Source organism: Typopeltis vanoorti, chromosome 16 (genome assembly GCF_054136105.1).
Source record: "Typopeltis vanoorti isolate ZY-2024b chromosome 16, IOZ_Tvanoo_1.0, whole genome shotgun sequence".
NCBI classification, from domain to species: domain Eukaryota; kingdom Metazoa; phylum Arthropoda; class Arachnida; order Uropygi; family Thelyphonidae; genus Typopeltis; species Typopeltis vanoorti.
The window spans coordinates 42878793-42897573 of NC_143564.1; the positions used below are offsets into that span (position 1 = coordinate 42878793).

The window sequence follows — 18781 nt, forward strand, 5'->3', positions numbered from 1 at the left end:
ATCTGTGTGTGTGTGCAACTCCAAGATTGGTCTTTAAAGGGGGAAGTGGTTGTCTTTTGGTACGAAGAGATTTTACAAACTTTCACAAGGAATTTTCTTCTGGGTTGATTTCCTTCAGTTTGGTTTCCCATTTGGAGTTCCTGTGGACCTGGAGGGCTTCTCAACCTTGAACACTTTGAACCTATCTGTTCAAAGTGTTCAAGGTTGCTTTGTCCTGCGGGGCTCTGGTGTTGTGATATCGCTTTCTGGCCCTGTTTTTGGCCCTAATCAGGTCCATTATCTCTTCTGGGATCCAGTTAGGAGCGTGAAAGACAGTGGTTTGAGTGACTGATGCTATTGCTGTGTTGATTTGCCTAGTTAAATTGTTTACAGCTTGATTTATTTCTTCTTTTTTACGAATGACAGGGGGAGGACCGATGTGGACTGGAAGAACATTAGAGAGCTTGTCCCATGGTACGAAAGAATGATGGGGAGAGAGCTGGTCTTGAAGTCCTAACCTGAGTAGGATGGGATTATGATCTGAGTTCAGCTCTTCTACTGTCTCCAGCTGGTATTGATATTTGATGTTTCTGAGGATAACTATGTCTAATACATCAGAACTTCCTGCTGGGCTCAGTGGGTCCAGCTACTATTGATGAGTTGAGTAATGTGTAGTTGTACAAGGTAAAGCCTTTGGCGTTGATTGACGAACTGAACCAGGCCGTATGTTTGGAGTTAAGGTCTCCAGCCATAATTATGGAATCTGTGGAGCCGAGGATGGAGTCTAAGTCTGCTGTCAATAGTGGAATACTGGGAGGATTGTACGCTGCATAGATTTTGAGTTTGCCAGCATTATTAGTGTGCACCTCCACACCCGTCACCTCAAGGTTTAGAGTTTGGGGGTTGGTCAGCAAGTTGTGGTTTAAATAATTTTTGATAAAAATAACTGTTCCATCTCCACTAGAGTTAAGTCTGTCTGTCCTCTATAAAATATAACCTCTTAGTTTTGGACTGTTTGATGGGCTGAGGTGGGATTCACTGATCAAGATTATGTCTGGATTGTATCTTTTTGCAAATTCTTGCAGCTCGAGAATTTTGTTTGTTAAGCCATTGGCATCCCATGCTGTTATCATGAGAGAATTTGGTTTAAATTTTTTAAACATTATAGAGAGCAGTTAATATGGATTGAGTTTCTAGGTAGAATCTTTTTCTGGAAGATGGTGAGGTGCTTGCTTTGCTGAATTCATGCAGCATTGTTGCAAGTGACGAGGTTAAAGCTGATGTGAGATTAGAGCTTGTTCGCTCTTGCGATGAAGAAGTCTGGGTTCTTACCGCTTCCGCATATGATTTGGACATGGTTGAGGGTCGAGTGCCTTCCTGTGTTGTCGAATGTGAGGTAATATGATCTGGAGGGCGAACTGCTTGGATGTGCATTGTGTCATTTCTTGGAGGATCGTGGTTACTTCTTAATGATCCACGGTTTTTTGGATGGAAAAGGCAACCCTTGTAATTAGAGGGGTGTGGTCCTCTACAGTTGGCACAACAGGCAGGTGTCGATCTGGGTTTGGTGCAGAAGTTGGTTTGATGACCCTCACCGCATTTTAGGCATCTATATGCAGCTCTGCACAGTTTTTGGGCATGCCCGAATCTGTGGCACTGCCCTGCCGATGCCTTCTTCCTTAGAGGTTCGGTTGTGATTTTAAGCTTACAAATGTCCGTAACTTCATAGATACTTTTTTGTGTGTTGGAGATTTCGACCAACACCAGTGGCATTGGTGTTTTATCTGACCTCAACATTCTACTGACTTTAGTTGGAGTCGGTCCTTGATTGATGAGGTCAGCTGTGATCTCATCAGTTGTGATGCCTTCAGCCACTCCTCTTAGAACTACTTTAAGTTCTTCTCGCTTACTAGCGCAAAGGTGTGGAAGGGCAGTTTGGAGTTGTCAAACATTTTCGTCATCAAGCGATAATCAGTGACAGTGGTAGGGTGGATCTTTACACCCTCTTCAGTATTTCTTGCCCAGGAAAAATTGATATTTTGTTCTCCTAGGGATCTTGTGACTGAGGTCCATTTGTCTTTATCTCGAAGGATAACTGGAGGGACCTTTTCTTTTCTGTCTTGGGAGATCTGATTTTGTTGAGTTGTTACATTATCTTCCAATTCACCTCCCGATGTTCTGCGTCTTTTATTAGATTGTTCCTCACGAGAACAATCGAACTGTTGGGGAATCTTTGTAGGTAGAACAGGTGTAATGTCCTCTTCTATGTCCAAATCATCATCTTCAGTGTCATTTATTTCAGTGAAGAGATTCAAGCAACCAGGATAGTCTGTATCAAATTTCTTAAGGATGAATTTGAGAATGTCAAGTGACATATCTTTGTTTAGCTGTTGAATGGCGTCCTTGATATCGTTTACATTCTCCATTCTTGTGTACGAAATATTAAGATACATTTCGGATAGATATGATGGCGAATAGAACGGGCTATGGCCAGAAAATTGTATCAAAAGTTAAATTCTTATCTTCTATTCCGCAAACAAAGCAGATTCACAATATCTAAAACTCACTAATCACTACTGAAATCAAAAAATATTCTTCGCAACAACAACCATCATGCGAGACTACTATGCGAGCCGCCATCTTTTTCCAGGCCACATCCTCAAGCCTGTAATAGCTGTTCTCATATAGAGGTGATATGATTTTTCCTGCAAAACAGAGAAACAAGCCATTACTGAAAAAAGAGGGCCAAAAGGCTTCACTTCGGCGATGCAAAATTATTCAAATTAAGTGGATATTGAATCCAACATTATTTCAAAGCCGAATAGAGAAACTACAAGATTTTCGTGCCGAATATAGAAATTATAAAAGTTTTGGCGGATCCAAGCGTAAGCAAATCTTTCATGACAGGGGCATATAACACTTACATATAAGAAAATGGTATGCATACTGGAATCAAAAGCCTTAGTTACATCAACAGCTAAGACTGTAATTACAACCAAATGATTACCAAGCCTATAACATGTTATTAGATATCTTTCCCTGTTCATTTAAACTTTGCATTAAATATCATCAAAGCTGTTACATCATGCATATCACTTTCATGTACCTCTGACAGATTCGATGTGTAATTCAGAAAACTGAGATGAGTAGTTAAAGAATCCATTAGTTGAGTGTTCTTTACTATTACGTAGTCTTTTATTTATTTTTTTATTTGAATCGAGTATCGTTAAATTTAGAAAGCCATTCAGTGTATAACAATCAATTCTCCATAATCTGCACATGAAAAAGGTTCATCAACTTCCCATAGTTTGAAAGTCGAATTGATGTACTGTATGTACAGTGTATACATGTTCGGATAAAATATCAAACTTATGGTAATTATTAAAAAAAATTAAACTCGAAACAATATTGTTTATTATCGATAAAATTATACAGTTTGGTATAATTCAAAGTTACTTAAAATAAAATATATTCTTGTTTTGTTTCATGAAAAAATATTGTTTATTATCGATAAAATTATACAGTTTAGTATAATTAAAAATTACTTAAAAATAAAATCCATTATCATAACTATTTGTAGGATATTATTATTATTATTAATCCCAATAATGTTCTAAAATAAAAAGTATAACAAATGCTTTGTCTTTAATTGTAATGTTCAAATATTTAAAGAGACGGAGTAAACACGATAAGCACTACAAACACGCTACTACTGGCGCAAACTGCATATAAACAACAGTGAAACTGCGCGACAGACAGTGCCGCATTTCGCTAATAGCTCGCATCTCACTATGACGTGCATATGCTTGCCCGCGTAGCAATATGAAACTGTGGTAAACACAGTGCTGCTAGCGTCCTTCGCCGTCTTAAGTGCTACAAAATGGATTTTTATTATTTTTTATACAAAATAAGAGAATTGTATAGGATTGTTGATGATAAAATTAAATATTACAAGCAAATATATATATATATATATATATATATATATATATATCGAAAAAAATTGGGAGTGCTGCAGTTCCTAAGTGCCTATGCACGAGCCGCCCCTGCTTAAAACCATTCCTTTTTAAATCATAGTTTTAGCAATGCCAGCTTAAAAAGGAAGCCTTTATAAACATTACCAGTAAGTTTAGTCCAGTATACTGCTGGTAGCTAGTGGAATAACTATTCGAAATCTGTACCCCTCTGATGTTTTGGATGATAGAAGAACGAAATGTGGGGATGGAACCCCCCCCCCCCTTTTTTTTTTTTGTAATGTGAATCCCACTCATGAAAGGTTATAAACTTGTACATTAGTATCCTGAGAGTGGACTAAGAGGTAGGTAACTCAAAAACCTTACTTTAGAGATCAAACATGAACTTTTTTCTTTTCTTTTTTTTTTCAAAGTCTTCAAAAAGGCAGGGTAGTGATGGTCTTTTTTTTTCTCTTTAGTACATTAGTATCATCAATGAAAAACATTAATTTATTGTTATTATTATTCTCAACACACTCTCCATGGAGTCAGCAGACTCATTGTGGGAGGTTTATTCAACCGAAAGGAGTCCGAAGACTTATCACGGGAGGACACACCTACAACTGTCTCAACCACTACATCGAGCCTCTACTACGAATCATCTCCATCAATGCCATCTACCGCCCACCTCCACCACAACTGGTATTCTATGTCTGTAAAAAATTGCGTGTGTTCTGAAGGGCCAATTTGTCTGTATATATCATATATATATCATACTGAATCTTAAAATCCTTACCACTTCCTGTATTAAGAACATATTCTTGTAATGTGTTCCATTCACCCCAATTCTCCATGTAAAAAATCTACTTGTATTGCTCTTATAGGGAAATAAATTAAAACACTATGTTTATTTTTTAAGTAAAACTTTAATTTCAACATTCTCAAATTTTATTTTTCTTGCTTTTCTGTTAGCAGAATCGTCAATGGCATTGGTGAAGTCTATTTCATAGAAATGTAGGTAATTCTAAATCACTTTTATTTAGAAAAACTCCTCTCACAACTAGGAACACTTACAGCAATTGTGAGGAAAATTCGCTGTAGTATTACAATAGTTGGAACTGAGTTCTCGAGACTGTATTTTAGAATTAACTGCAAAAGTTCAAAAATGTTCAAAGTGCCGACCCCCTCTATCTATGCCTCTGAGTGGCCTAGCCACCTCCTTATATCCTACAGTAGCGATAAGCATTTGCAACACTTGCTATATGTCATCTAAACTTCAGTCTACTGTTAACTATCACTCCCAGATTTCAAATCTCATCCCCTTCTTTTAGCATGGTTCCATAATACAAATGGCCTTATATCTCTGCACTCCAAAATGCAACACCCTTCACTTATTAATATTTAAACTATAATCCCACTCATTTGTCCAAGCTAAAAGTCTATTCAAATCTTGAAAGGAATTAACATCAGTAGTGCCCTTTATAATTCTCCCCAACACTATATCATTGGCAAACAATCAAAGTTCCTGAGTTAATCCACATGAGATATCATTAACATATAAGTTAAACTGCAGATTCTCAGAACAGAACCCTTGGACACACCACCAGCTACTCTCCTTTATTTTGAGAACACTGATCCTTCATATGTAATTTGCTGGTATTGTTCTGATAGAGTTGACCTATAATCTATCAATTCTCATCCTCTGCAGCTTGTACACTAACTTATCATCAGGTAATCTATGAAATGCTTCTTCAAAGTCTAAGAATATCATTGTATAATCATCTCCCTTATCCACCACACACACACACACTAATTACCTTATTATAAAATGCAAGTAAACTTGTAAAACAAGACCTACTCTTTACAAATCCATGCTGACCATCATAAAGAATCTCATGTCTATCAATCCAATCCTGTATTCTGATGAATACAGAATTGGATTGGATACTCCTAATGAATACCTTGACTACAACTACAGATATACAGACTGGTCTGTAATTGGAAACATCTGTCCTCGAACCACACTTGTAGAGTGGTACTATTTTACCTTTTTTCCCCACTCCTTAGGAATCTCACCCACTGCAATTCTTTTATTAAATAACCAGGCCAGGGCTAATGGTTTTGCACATTTCTTAAAAATATATAGAGGATATGTCATCCATTCCCACAGTGTTGTTAAGATCTAACCCAGTAAACACTTCTAATTATCCATACTTGCCTCGCCTCCCTTCTACATATTGTACGATACAGTATCATTTACACCAGTATGATATACATTATTGAAGTGGCATATCATATGTTGGCAACACACTAAAGACTTTTCTAACAATTTAGAGAAGTCGTTACTTCCCACAACAATTTCCTCATGTCCTTATCAACATTCCTTTTTTCACCATCTAAGTTATTTGTGCTCACAACTGCCACTAATTCTGATGCTGTTTCCTTCTTGGCAAAGTATCAGCAATTTGTTGCAGTGTTGCACCAGGAAAGCATGTTTTGTGTACTTTGTGTAATTTCATCTTCCAGACATTTCCTTTCACTCTTCATTTTCATCAGCTCTTTTTATTCAGGAGAGAGAGTAAGAAAACACAGGTTAACATTGGATTTGAAGAACTCTAGATTACTCATCAGGAAATACATAACTGGAGAAACAGTCCCAAAACACAGCAGTTGAAGAAGAAAAATTTGTATCATAAATTTAGATTTGAAGTAAGTAGGAGTGACAAATAGCTATTGTGCATAACATATGTAGAGGAGAATATCAGAATTACTGATGCCAGTTTTGATTATCATTGATGTGCACATATTTTAGAAAATACTTTTTTAAATTCCAGTCTACTGAAATTAACAAAGTTTTCAGAATCCCATTGAAGAATGGTTTTCAGATCAGAATTTAGGATTGTTGCCGTTCTAGAAGTTTGATTAATTTGTGTGATACACGGTTTGTCAGATGTAAAAGAGGAGGGCAGTGTATTATTATTATCAGCAAAACTGTGGATTGGATTTGGCAGTTATCTGGAGAAGGCACTGATATACAGAAGGAAGAAAATAGGTAAAAAGAACCAAGCTTTGTAAAATGTAGCATTAGTTGCACAGTTTGATAATAAGGCTCTATCAGCAATCACACATAATGTTGACCAAAGAGAAAGCTAACAACCTATTGTAGAAGGCAGAAGAAAGACCATATGATGGGTGTTTGCTTAATAGACATTTCTGTCAAACCCAATTAGATGTTTTACAGATATAAAGAGTAACCAGTTAATATTTCCCAAACTTTTGCAGCGGTCAGATTGGTTTGAAAGCACCAGTTCTCGTCTGATCACTAAAGGCAAGCAAACTTGAGGCCAGGTTAGTATTTGGGAGGGTGACCACATGACAACCCTGGGCTGCTGGCATTAATTATTTGGATTGCTGCAATACTGAGAAGGATGCTTATCTGCAGAGATCATTCCATTGTATAAGACTCTGATCAGACCACACTTAGATTATTGTTCTCAGATTTGGTCCCCAAGATTTGAAGGGGATAAATTAACTGTGGAAAGGGCAGAGGCAGATAACAAAGATGGTTTCAAGACTATAATGTTAGTTATGAGGATCGGCTGAGGGAATGTGGACTGCAGAGTCTCGTAGATAGAAGAAGGAGAGGTATATGATTGAGACTTTTAAACTGTTGAGAGGTAATTACAAGGTTGACTGAGGAGTTCTTTCACTTAGTGGAACAGCAGGAAGGAGCGATGACAAGCGATGCATCCCTGGAAGTTATGAAAGGAAGTTGTGAGCAAGAGGGTGAGGAGTGGTTTCTTTGCATGGAGGGTGGTTGAACTGTGGAATGCATTGCCTGATAGAGTGGTGAGAGCAAGAATGGTCAATGAGTTCATGGAGTGGTATGATACATTGTGTTTCCTAGGAAGGACCTCCCATGATGAATCCTTTGACTCTATGGAGGTCTGAATAATAATAATAATAATAATTTAGCCAAAGGCTTGTGACATAAAGAAGAAGATTGACAGATGATCAATAGTAGGGAATCCGTACTGGCAGTCATTTATTAGCGATTCTTGAAACCAAGAAGTTGAGTGTTAATCATCTTCATTACTTCAGAAAGAAATGAAGTGAGAGAAATTCAGTGATAATTTGATGACAAAGATTTGTCACCTTTCATAAGCATGAGTTGAATTTTGGCTAATTTCCAAGCTGTAGGTAGACAAATGGAATAAGAGAGACTATAGAGGTAATAAAGAACAGAAGATAATTCCAGGGTAAAAAGAATTGGAGGAAATGTAAAAAAGACAGGAGAGCAAATGTATTCTTTTTCCTTTAATATGAACATTATCCTTTCTGTCGTTTCCATTGTCTCCTCAAAAGCATTGTCACTAGATAGTCACAACATTTATTTTTGAATTTTTTTAATATTTTTTGTTACTATGTATATTTTCTGATAATGTGTAACTAAATCTTAATGATTTAATTAAAAACAGTTTGAACATAGGAAATTTAAAAATTTTTATTTATTTATTATTTATTATTTTTTATTTCAGATCCAAAACATTTGTTTTTACCTGATCGTCTTACTGGACGCTATATATTTATGAGACTACATCAGCATGCTACAGCTTACATTCCTTGTTTACCAACAAGCTCACAACTAAACGTTACATTATGGAAGGTTGAAGGCAGAAAAAATAGTATGATATCTATTGGCCAAGATGTTCACTTTGACTCTACTAAGGGTTTTATTATTTTTTATCCCAATACATATTACAGTGGGAACTTTGAATGTCTTGCACAAGCAGAAAATAGCACAGCAATTCGTATTATTCATCTTATGTTTTTTCGTAAGTTTCTTTTTTCTATTTCTAAAGTTTTTTTTTTTGTTGTTTTTGTATATGATAAGTAAAAGTTCTTTGCATGTTATTTAAGTTTATTCAACTAGAATATTAGACATATAGTATCTGCCTACTGTTTTTTAGATTTTATGATTTTCTTTGCCTGATGGGAGACCACCTCCCTACTCGCTGGAAGTGCAAAGTGGTTCGAAAGTTCCATGTTTGTTCTCTAGAGTAAGGTTTCCAAAATATGTAGCCCTCAGACCAGCTGTGCTACTAATGTACTATAAGGTCATGAAACCTTTTATCATACTTGCTTTCATAACAGAAAACCAATATTGCAAATGAAAGAAATGAAGAAACGTTTGTCGATAATTGCTTCATGACATAAGAGATTATCCTCAACAAGAGACCATTCCTGAAAGTTGTATAAAGCAATAGAAATAAAGGGAGTAAGAAAGATTTTTTATTTAGAGAGTGGTAGATAAGTGAAATACATTGTTGGAGAATATGATTGGCACATTGACAACCAATGAGTTTAAGGCACAGATAAGACATAGATAAGGGACACCTATGATATCTCTTATGATGAGACTGATAACCCATGAAATCAGAAATCTCAATGTCAGTTATGACTAGATCTTCAAGAGAATGAAAATGGACATATTTCTCACTTCAAACTATAAATAACAGTTCAACTATTATGAGAAGTGCTAGATTTGGATGAATTATAAGGTATGTGAAGTGTAAGCAAAACTTACAGCAAATTACCCTAATACACAAGATTTATACAGAACAATTATTACAGTACTATTAGCAACAGATGATGCAGCGTGTAGTTAAGGATTGTGGCATAGTGTACAGATGGGTCAAGTAAAGCAGATCGTGAGTTGCATGGAATGGCGTTCCCTCCTGCAATGAGGGAATGTCATTGCAACTCTTTTTTTTGTGCAGGAGTTTCGTTTGTGCAAGAGTTGCAACTTGCAACTCTTGCACAAACCATCATTAATGGGATTTAGTGACTTTGAAAGGGCTAAATGTAGAAAATTTGCTACCTGTGCCAATGACCTCATGCCTTCTAGTCCCTTGCAAAAACTGTTGGGCATAATTTCTACCAATATGGATGACTTCGATCTTTCTCATCCAGATGGCATTATTCTAACATCACCTAAAGATAAAGCTGACTTCTTGGTATCATTCTTTTCATCCAGCTCTTGCATAGAGAACCGAAGAAAATCACCCTCTTTACATGGAACATAGCATCTAAAACCTGAAATGTGGAAAGGCAGCTGTAATAAAATTAATTGGATGTTGTTATAAGACCAGGTAATGTGAATGGTGGTGATAATTCAATGTATATTGAAAGTTTATTTTTCACTTGGTTAGACTATAATAAATCTAGTTTAATCCTTTATCCAAGTGTGAGCAAACAAAATTTGCACCTGAAAGTATCTTAAGGACTGGGGTAAGGTGGAAAGTATCTTAAGGACTGGGGTAAGGCTTGCTCCACCTTGCAAAGGTGGAGCAAGCTAACATAACTCCTATCTCAGTATCTCCCATAATGCAAAACACATCTCCTTGCAGATATGTATAATGTTATGCATGAAGGGAAGGGCCACTACCCAAACTAGTTTCGACCTTTATTGAGGTCTCTTCAGTGGGAGCCAGGCCCAAGTGGAGATACCAGGTAGAAGCATTAGCAAGGTCATCTCTACCTATAGGAGTTACCAAATAGTGTGCCACAGTAATTTATTAAAAAGGTGGCACACCATTTGGTAACTCCTATAAGTAGAGATGACCTTGCTAATGCTTCTGCCTGGTATCTCCACATGGGCCTGGCTCCCACTGAAGAGACCTCAATAAAGGTCTAAACTAGTGTGGGTAGTGGCCCTTCTCTTAATGCATAACATTATACATATCCGCAAGGAGATGTGTTTTGCATTATGGGAGATACTGAGATAGGAGTTATGTTAGCTTGCTCCACCTTTGCAACGAGTTGCCCGGTGTTGTACCACCTTACCCCAGTCCTGAAGATACTTTCAGGCACAAACTTTGTTTGCTCACACTTGGATAAAGGATTAAACTAAATTTATTATAATGAAATGTATAATCAAATTAGCCTAGCAAATAAGAAAAGAGTGATCATTATGGATGATTTCAATTATGGCAATATAGAAATATAGACTGGAATGATGAGATAGCAACTGGAAGTAAAGAAAATGAGTTTCTTGAGTTTTTGAGGGATAACTACCTCAGACAGTATGTAACAGAGGGCGCATGAGGATTGAGGGCCTTGGATTTGATCATCTCATCAGGGGATGTAATTATAAATGAGGTGTCAAATCATCCACCAATTAGTGAGAGTGGCCATGAGATGATTACCTGGGTGGTTGCCAGTAGTGTGAGAACCTCTGTGAGAAAAGGGTATATGTGGAACTACAAGGGGGGGGGGATGATTATTAAGAGCTCAGGAGATAGCGTGCAGGTGTAGTATGGAATGAGGAGTTAGCTGGAAAAGAGATCAGTGCAGCTTGGGGGATTTTCAAAAACTGTCTAGCAGATGCAATGTCTAAATGTATTCCAAGGGTGAGAAAGTTAAATAAGGTAGGTGTAAGATGGATGAATAAAGAGATTAAGCATGCGATACAGAGAATAAGGGCATCGTGGAGGCAGCATAAGAGAAGTGGAAATAACCAATTCCATGAGGTCTACAAAGACCAGGCAAAGAGGGTGATTTGGTTGGTGAGGGTAGCTAAAGAGAGGTATGAACAGCAGTTAGCTAATGAAGCCAAAAAGAATCCTAAGGAGTTCTTTCGATATTATTATTATTACAGGTATCTCCATGGAGTCAGTAGACTCATCGCAGGAGACACAAACTAGCAAAACAATATCTGTCATATCTCTTCTCGAATTCATTTACAGACGAAGAGCTCACAACTAAGTCAGGCAATGAATTCCACTCATTCACCACCCTCCAGGCAAAAAACCTTGTTCTAACACCCTTGTTAACCACACTCTTCTTTAATTTCCAGGGATGACCTCTTGTTCTTCCATCACTATCACACAGCTGAAACATTTCCCCTGCATCAATCCTATAAAAACCTTTCAATAATTTAAATGTTTCTATCATATCCCCTCTTCTCCACCTATCAACCAACCTCTGCAATCCATAAGCTCTCAATCTATCAATGTAGGGAGCATTTTTTGCATCACTTACCAACTTAGTCACTCTTTTCTGAGCCCTCTCCACAGCCTCCTCATCTCCAAGGAATCCAGGTGACCAGATCTGAGCACAGTAATCCAAATTTGGAAGTATCAATGCTTTATAAAGGGGAATAATAACCTCTTTATCTCTGGATGTCAGTGTGTTCCTCAACAACCAAGTAATCCTATGTGCAATCTTGGACACCTTAGCAGTGTGTCCTTTGAACTTCATCTCCCTATCTGCCAGCACCCCTAAGTCCCTAGCCTCATCAATGTAGTATACAGCTGGTAAACTTTTAATCCCAAAATGCATGACTCGACACTTTTCCACATTGAACTGACATCCATTACCTTTTGCCCATTCTACCAGCTTATTTAAATCATCCTTCAAACTTTCAATATGTAGCCAGCAAAAGAAAGAATGATTATGGAAGGATGACATTGATAGGAGAAAATGATATAAAGATAGCTGTTGCAGAATGTGTGGTGGAGATACTTAATGAGCAGTTCGTAAAGGTGTTTCAATCTTGTGAATGTGACTTCATGGAGAGATTGAGAGCAGTGGTATTAACAACAATGGTATTATCTTTGATGAACAGCATCGATTTGCTAAAGGGAGGTCATGTTTTAGTAATGTACTTACTTATTACAATAAAGTGACTGCTTCCTTAGACAGAGGAGAAGGATACACAGTAATATACTTAGATTTCACAAAGGCTTTTGATAGAGTACCTCATGATAAATTGATAGTCAAACTAGAGCAGATGGGGTTGGATATTAGATTAGTGCATTGGATTGGAGACTGGCTATCTGATAGGTATCAGCAAGTTGTGTACGGGGGGAGTGATATCCAGGAAAAGGAAAGTCACTAGTGGAGTGCCTCAGGGGTCTGTTTTAGGACTATTACTGTTTACTTTTATATTAATGATATTGGTGAAGATTTGGATGGAGATATTCAGTTCTTTGCAGATGATGCAAAGTTGGGACGAACCATGATGAGTAGTGAAGATGTTGTGGCCTTGCAAGAAGTCTTGAATAAATTGAGTGATTGGGCACGAAAATGGAGATGTGAGCTCCATGTTGCAAAATGTAAGGTTTTAAAATTTGGAAAACAAAGATGGGACGCAGAATTTATGCTTGGTGAGCATATATTGTTGGAGGTGGAAGAAATAAGAGATCTGGGGGTGATAGTGGAAAAGGATCTGAAATTTACGGGACACATAGCCAGAATTGTGAAGATAACACAAAGGTTTCTAGGAATGATGCAGAGGACACTGACATGTAGAAGTAAGGAGATTCTTGTTCCATTGTATAAGGCTTTGATTAAGCCACACATGGACTATTGTGCTCAGATTTGGTCACCTGGTTTTCAGAAGAATGAAGAGATGTTGGAAAGGATCCAAAGGTGACTGACTAAGGTAGTTTCTGACCTCTGGAATATTGAGTTTGAGGAAAGATTGAGAAGATATAATTTGCAGAGTCTGGTGGACATTAGGAAGACGGGAGATATGATAGAAACCTACAGGTTGGTAATGGGGTTGTTATAGGATCAATGCTGGAGAAGTTCTACAGAAAATAGTGGGAAATCGGGGGAGAACCAGAGGTCATCCCTGGAAACTGTATAAAGAGAGAAGCATTAGCAAGGTCATCTCTACCTATAGGAGTTGCCAAACGGTGAGCCACCTTTTTAATAAATTACTCTGGATTTAGAGAAAGATGTTGAAAATTAATTTTTTTCACTTGGTTAGAGTATAATAAAATTAGTTTAATCCTTTATCCAAGTGTGAGCAAACAAAGTTTGCACCTGAAAGTATCTTCAGGACTGGGGTAAGGTGGTACAACACCAGGGCACTCCTTGCAAAGGTGGAGCAAGCTACCAACTGGAGATACTGAGATAGGATTATAGGAGATGCATTATAGGAGATACTGAGATAGGAGTGTTGGTAGCTTGCTCCACCTTTGCAACGAGCTGCCCTGGTGTTGTACCACCTTAACCCAGTCCTGAAGATACTTTCAGGCGCAAACTTTGTTTGCTCACACTTAGATAAAGGATTAAACTAAATTTATTATACTCTAACCAAGTGAAAAATAAGCCTTCAACATCAAAAAAATGTTTCAAAAGTGCGTGCCTATTGCGTGATGACATAGGATAGAAAATGTTGATGGTAGGATAGAAAATGTTGATGGTAGGATAGAAAATTTCAGGTATAATGTCAAACATGTGGCATTGGAAATAGAAGAATGAAATGTACATAAATAAAGAAATATCATGCTTGAATGCTATTCTTCACAGGACAAAGTGCAAAATCGGAAAAAAATGCAGAAGCTGGAAGAGATTAGCAGGGATGAGAAGAGACAGAAGCAGGTGGTTTGAAGTAATAATAGAGACTGTGAGAGCAAATGAGAAAAACAAGTTAAGTAGAAAATTATGTACAGAGACTCAGTGATCAGGGGATTACTTAATGAAACTGTAACAAAATCATGTGTCCCTGGTGCAAAAATTTATATTAGTCAATCCATCCAGATGCAAAAAAAAGTACGGGATGTAAAGGATGTAAAGGAATTGTTAGTAGCAAAACTGAAGAGCGAGAAGGTGAAGATTGTGAGTCACCTGCCATGCTATGATAGAGGCAAACCAAGGAGGAGGAGAATTTTGGTAGCATATGAAGTGCATATGAGATGTATTTATTGCAAAAATTAAAGGATATGTGGAAGGAAATTGAAACTGGAACAAGAGTGTGTATTCAATGTTTCAAAAATGAGTGACTATTGGGTGACGATGTAGGATAGAAAATGTCGATGTTAGAAAGATGGTAGATTAGAAAATGTCAGAATTAATATCAAATATGTGGCTTTGGAAATAGAGAGAATGAAATGGACACAAAGAAATAGCATGCTTGAATGTTGTTCTTCACAGGACAAAGTGCAAAATTGAAAAAAATGCAGAAGCTGGAAGAGATCAATACGTAGATTGGAAAGAAGGAATGACATTGGATTTGTGGTCTGTGTTTAATGGAAAGAAGGATTTGTATGATGCGGTGGGCTGCATCTGATGGGCTGCATCTAAATGATTTTGGTGTTAGGTGTCTGGAGACAGCTTTGTTCACCATACTGAACAACAATTTCAAGAAAAGTTAAGCAATTAAGGTGGAAGCAGGTGAGTTTATGCAGAGGCACCCATGAGGTGGGTGACTGTGAAAATAACCATGAGCAATCTGGTCTCTATAGCAAAAATATTGAATAGGGTAGTCAATTCAGGAAGTAAAGGTGGATGAGACCTAAAGGGATGCTGTGTTTCTGTATACTAATTCCAGAAGTATCAGCAACACGAGGGAGGAGCTTTTGGCATTCATTAGTGTAACTTTATTAGTATTATTATGGGCGACTCCAGGGAGTCCTTAGACTCATCGAGGGAGGCCCTAAACATCATGTCCACACAACTATATGACATTCTCACAGTATCTATCATACCTTGCCTTGAACACACTCACTGTCATAGCACCCACAACAGACTCCGGCAGCTTATTCCACTCATTCACCACTCTAAAAGTAAAGAACCCAGCTCTAACACCCCTGCTAACCACACTCTTGCCCAGCTTCCATAGGTGTCCCCTAGTTCTCCCACCACCAGTCCTGATCTCAAAAATATCCTCTGAATTAATCCTATAGAAACCCTTTAGCAATTTGAATATCTCAATCATATCTCCCCTTTTCCACCTATCAACTAATTTCTGCAACCCACAAATCTTCAACCTGTTCTCATATGGTTCATTCCATAGACCTGCTATCATCTTAGTCACTCTGGATCCTCTCCACGTCCTCTCCATCAAGAAGGAACTTAGGTGACCAAATCTGGGCACAGTAGTCGAGATGAGGTCTTATCAAGGCTCGTTACAGAAGTACAATAACTTGCTTGTCTCTGCTCGTCAAGGTATTTTTCAACAACCAAGTGAGTTGATGAGCTGATTTAGCTACTTTTGCAATGTGCCCCCTAAACTTCATCTTCCTATCCACCACATTCCCAAGTCCCTGGCCTCATCAATCTCCTGAAGTACAGTTCCATCAATGCGGTATACTGCTGCTAATCTTTTCACCCCAAAATGCATAACCTTACATTTTGTCACATTAAATTGACATCCATTCTCCTTAGCCCAGAACTCCAATCTATCCAAGTCGTCCTGCAAGATTTTGACATCTTCTGCATTCACTATTGCCCTACCCAACTTTGATTCATCAGCGAACAAATGAACTGTTCCTCTTAGATCCTTCCCTATATCATTAATGAACAAATTAAACAACAGTGGTCCAAAAATAGAACCCTGCAGCACACGACTAATTACAGGCTGTCTTTTGGACTCTACTCCTGAATAAACTACGCTTTGATATCTCTCCACCAACCACCCACCTATCCATCTCACCAACCCTATATCCATTCCCATACATTGTAGTTTACGGATTAGAATTCCATGTGATATTCTGTCAAATGCCTTTCTAGGTCCAGAAGTATCACTGTAAACCCATTACCCTTATCCAGTTCAACCATCACTGTGTTATAAAACTTGAGCAAGTTACTGAGGCATGATCTACCCTTCACAAAGCCATGCTGTCCCCTGTACAGTATCTCATTTTCATTAACCCGTTCCTGTATTTTTCCCTTGACTACTTTCTCCAAGACCTTGACAATGACTCCTGATATGCTGATTGGTCGGTAATTTGCAACCATAGTCTTGGATCCTCCTTTATGCAGTGGAACTATTTTCCCCTCTTTTCACACCTTCGGGACTAAACCAGACCCGAGACTCAGATTAAACAACATGGTCAAGGGCACTGATAATTCTTTAGCCGCTTCACGCAAGACCCATGCCAATATACCATCCAATCCCACAGATGTATTCACATTAAGGTTCTGTAATAGACTATTCACCTTCACTTCATTCATCACAATTCCCGTATAAACTAATGGTTCCTTCATTTTTTCAATGTCACCACCTGGATGATATACTTTTGCAAAGTGCTCGCTCAGTAACTCCACTATATCGACTTATTCAGTGACCTCCTTACCATCGTCATTCCTTAAAATCATTTTGCCATCTACAGTTTTTTTTTTTTTTTTTTGCTTGCAGAATATTGAAAGAACTGTTTGGGATTCTCTTTAGCTTGCATAGCTAGTTTTCTTTCATAATTCACTTTTGCTTTTTTTTTTTTACCACACTCGTTACCCTTCTGCCCTGCACTTTATACCATTTGTGTGCCTGCAGGTCACCTCTTTCTTTAAATTCACTCCACAGTTGTTTCTTTTTTTGCAGCTCAAGCTTAATGGTGTTATTCATCCATTTAACCCCTACTTGTTTTACTATTCGGACCCTAGGTATACAATCAGTCATAACCTCTTGTAAATGCTCCTTGACCACTTCCCATGCTCTATCGACATCCAGCCCTTGCAGTTGTGCATGCCATGGCACTGATACAAGCACTCTCCTAAGCTTGTCATACTTGCCAGCACGTTAACTCCACATATACCCTGTCTTAATTGAAAACTCCACACCTTTAGCCACCTCCCAGGTCAAGACCTTATGATCACTCTCTCACTAATAGGTGGCAACATGGTCATATTCATTACAGTCAAATTCTCAGATGCTATTATCAAGTCAAGCACTTTCACACCCCTAGTATTTTCAATTACAATCTGACTCAGATAGTTATCCCTTAATAATTGAATAAAATCCATTTCCTTCCTCACATGTGTCCTCTCCTCCTTCCATTTAATGTTATCATAGTTGAAATCCCCCATAATAATTACTCTCCTTCCACTCATTTCATCAATTTGTTTATGCATACTATCTCCACCATCTATTCCATCATCTGGTCAATAGCAGCACCCAAATGTATATTTTGTTCTGCCAGTCTCAATCTCACACCAAATAGCCTCAAATGAGCTCTTTTCACTACTATCCTGTGATACAACTTCAATTCTCCTTGGCTGCAGTTCATCAGCTATCATCAATAATACCCCTTCCCCCATTTTTTTCTCTCTGTCCCTGTAACTTTATAAAAAGTTATAAGCATTAGTGAGAGATTATTATTGTTATGTAACACCTCCAGGGAGTCCAAAGACTCATCGAGGGAGGGTATCTAGTCTATAACTCTGTCTCCACCAGCCACAACTACCTTCATCATCTGTGCCAACGCCAACCACCACCAGTATTTTCACAGGCAATCACAAACATCCATGCCCACGGCAAGATTCAAACCCGCAGCCTTTTGGTATGAGAGCAGATACACTAACCACTCGGCCAACCAGGCCACCATATTACAGGGATAGAATGTGATGGGTTTAGTATTTTCTGGGAAGATAGAGAAGATAGGATGGGATGGAGGATACTGCTAATGATATCAGATGAATTGCAGCCAAAAAGAATAGGAGATAGGTGGGAGGGTGGCTGTTCATTTGAAGCATACTGGTGTGAGATCAAGGCCAGTAAGACAAAAACAACTAACTGTTGGTTGTTGCAATAGGCCAGGGAGTTCCACAGATCATCCAAAAGACATGCATCAGCAAATTAGTACAATGAATATAGATGGAGTGATTATTATGGGGGACTTCGACTATGAAGATATAGACTGGAAGGAAGAAAGATGATGTGGCAGGAAGGAAATGGAATTTATATACCAAGAGATAATTACCTGAGGCCGCATGTGATGGAGGGAGGACTAGGTGTGAGAGTTATCCACAACCAAGATGGTCACATTGCCTCCAATTGGTGAAAGTGATCATGTGGTCTCAACTTGGGAGATTATAAAACATGAGAAATATTCTGT

The 18781-nt window shown here is 38.0% G+C and overlaps 1 protein-coding gene across 2 annotated transcripts in view; it reads left to right on the forward strand.

The window, feature by feature from the left end:
* Positions 1-18781, forward strand: part of LOC150097975 (vascular endothelial growth factor receptor 1-like) — a 354137-nt gene that overhangs the window by 51118 nt on the left and 284238 nt on the right. For both annotated transcript variants that reach the window (XR_016549608.1, XM_090406574.1), the window contains exon 4: positions 8471-8767. Coding sequence is in view for 1 of the 2 variants with exons in the window: in XM_090406574.1 (XP_090262700.1) it covers positions 8471-8767 (297 nt within the window). In the remaining variant the exon portion in view is untranslated. The remainder of the gene's footprint in view (positions 1-8470; positions 8768-18781) is intronic.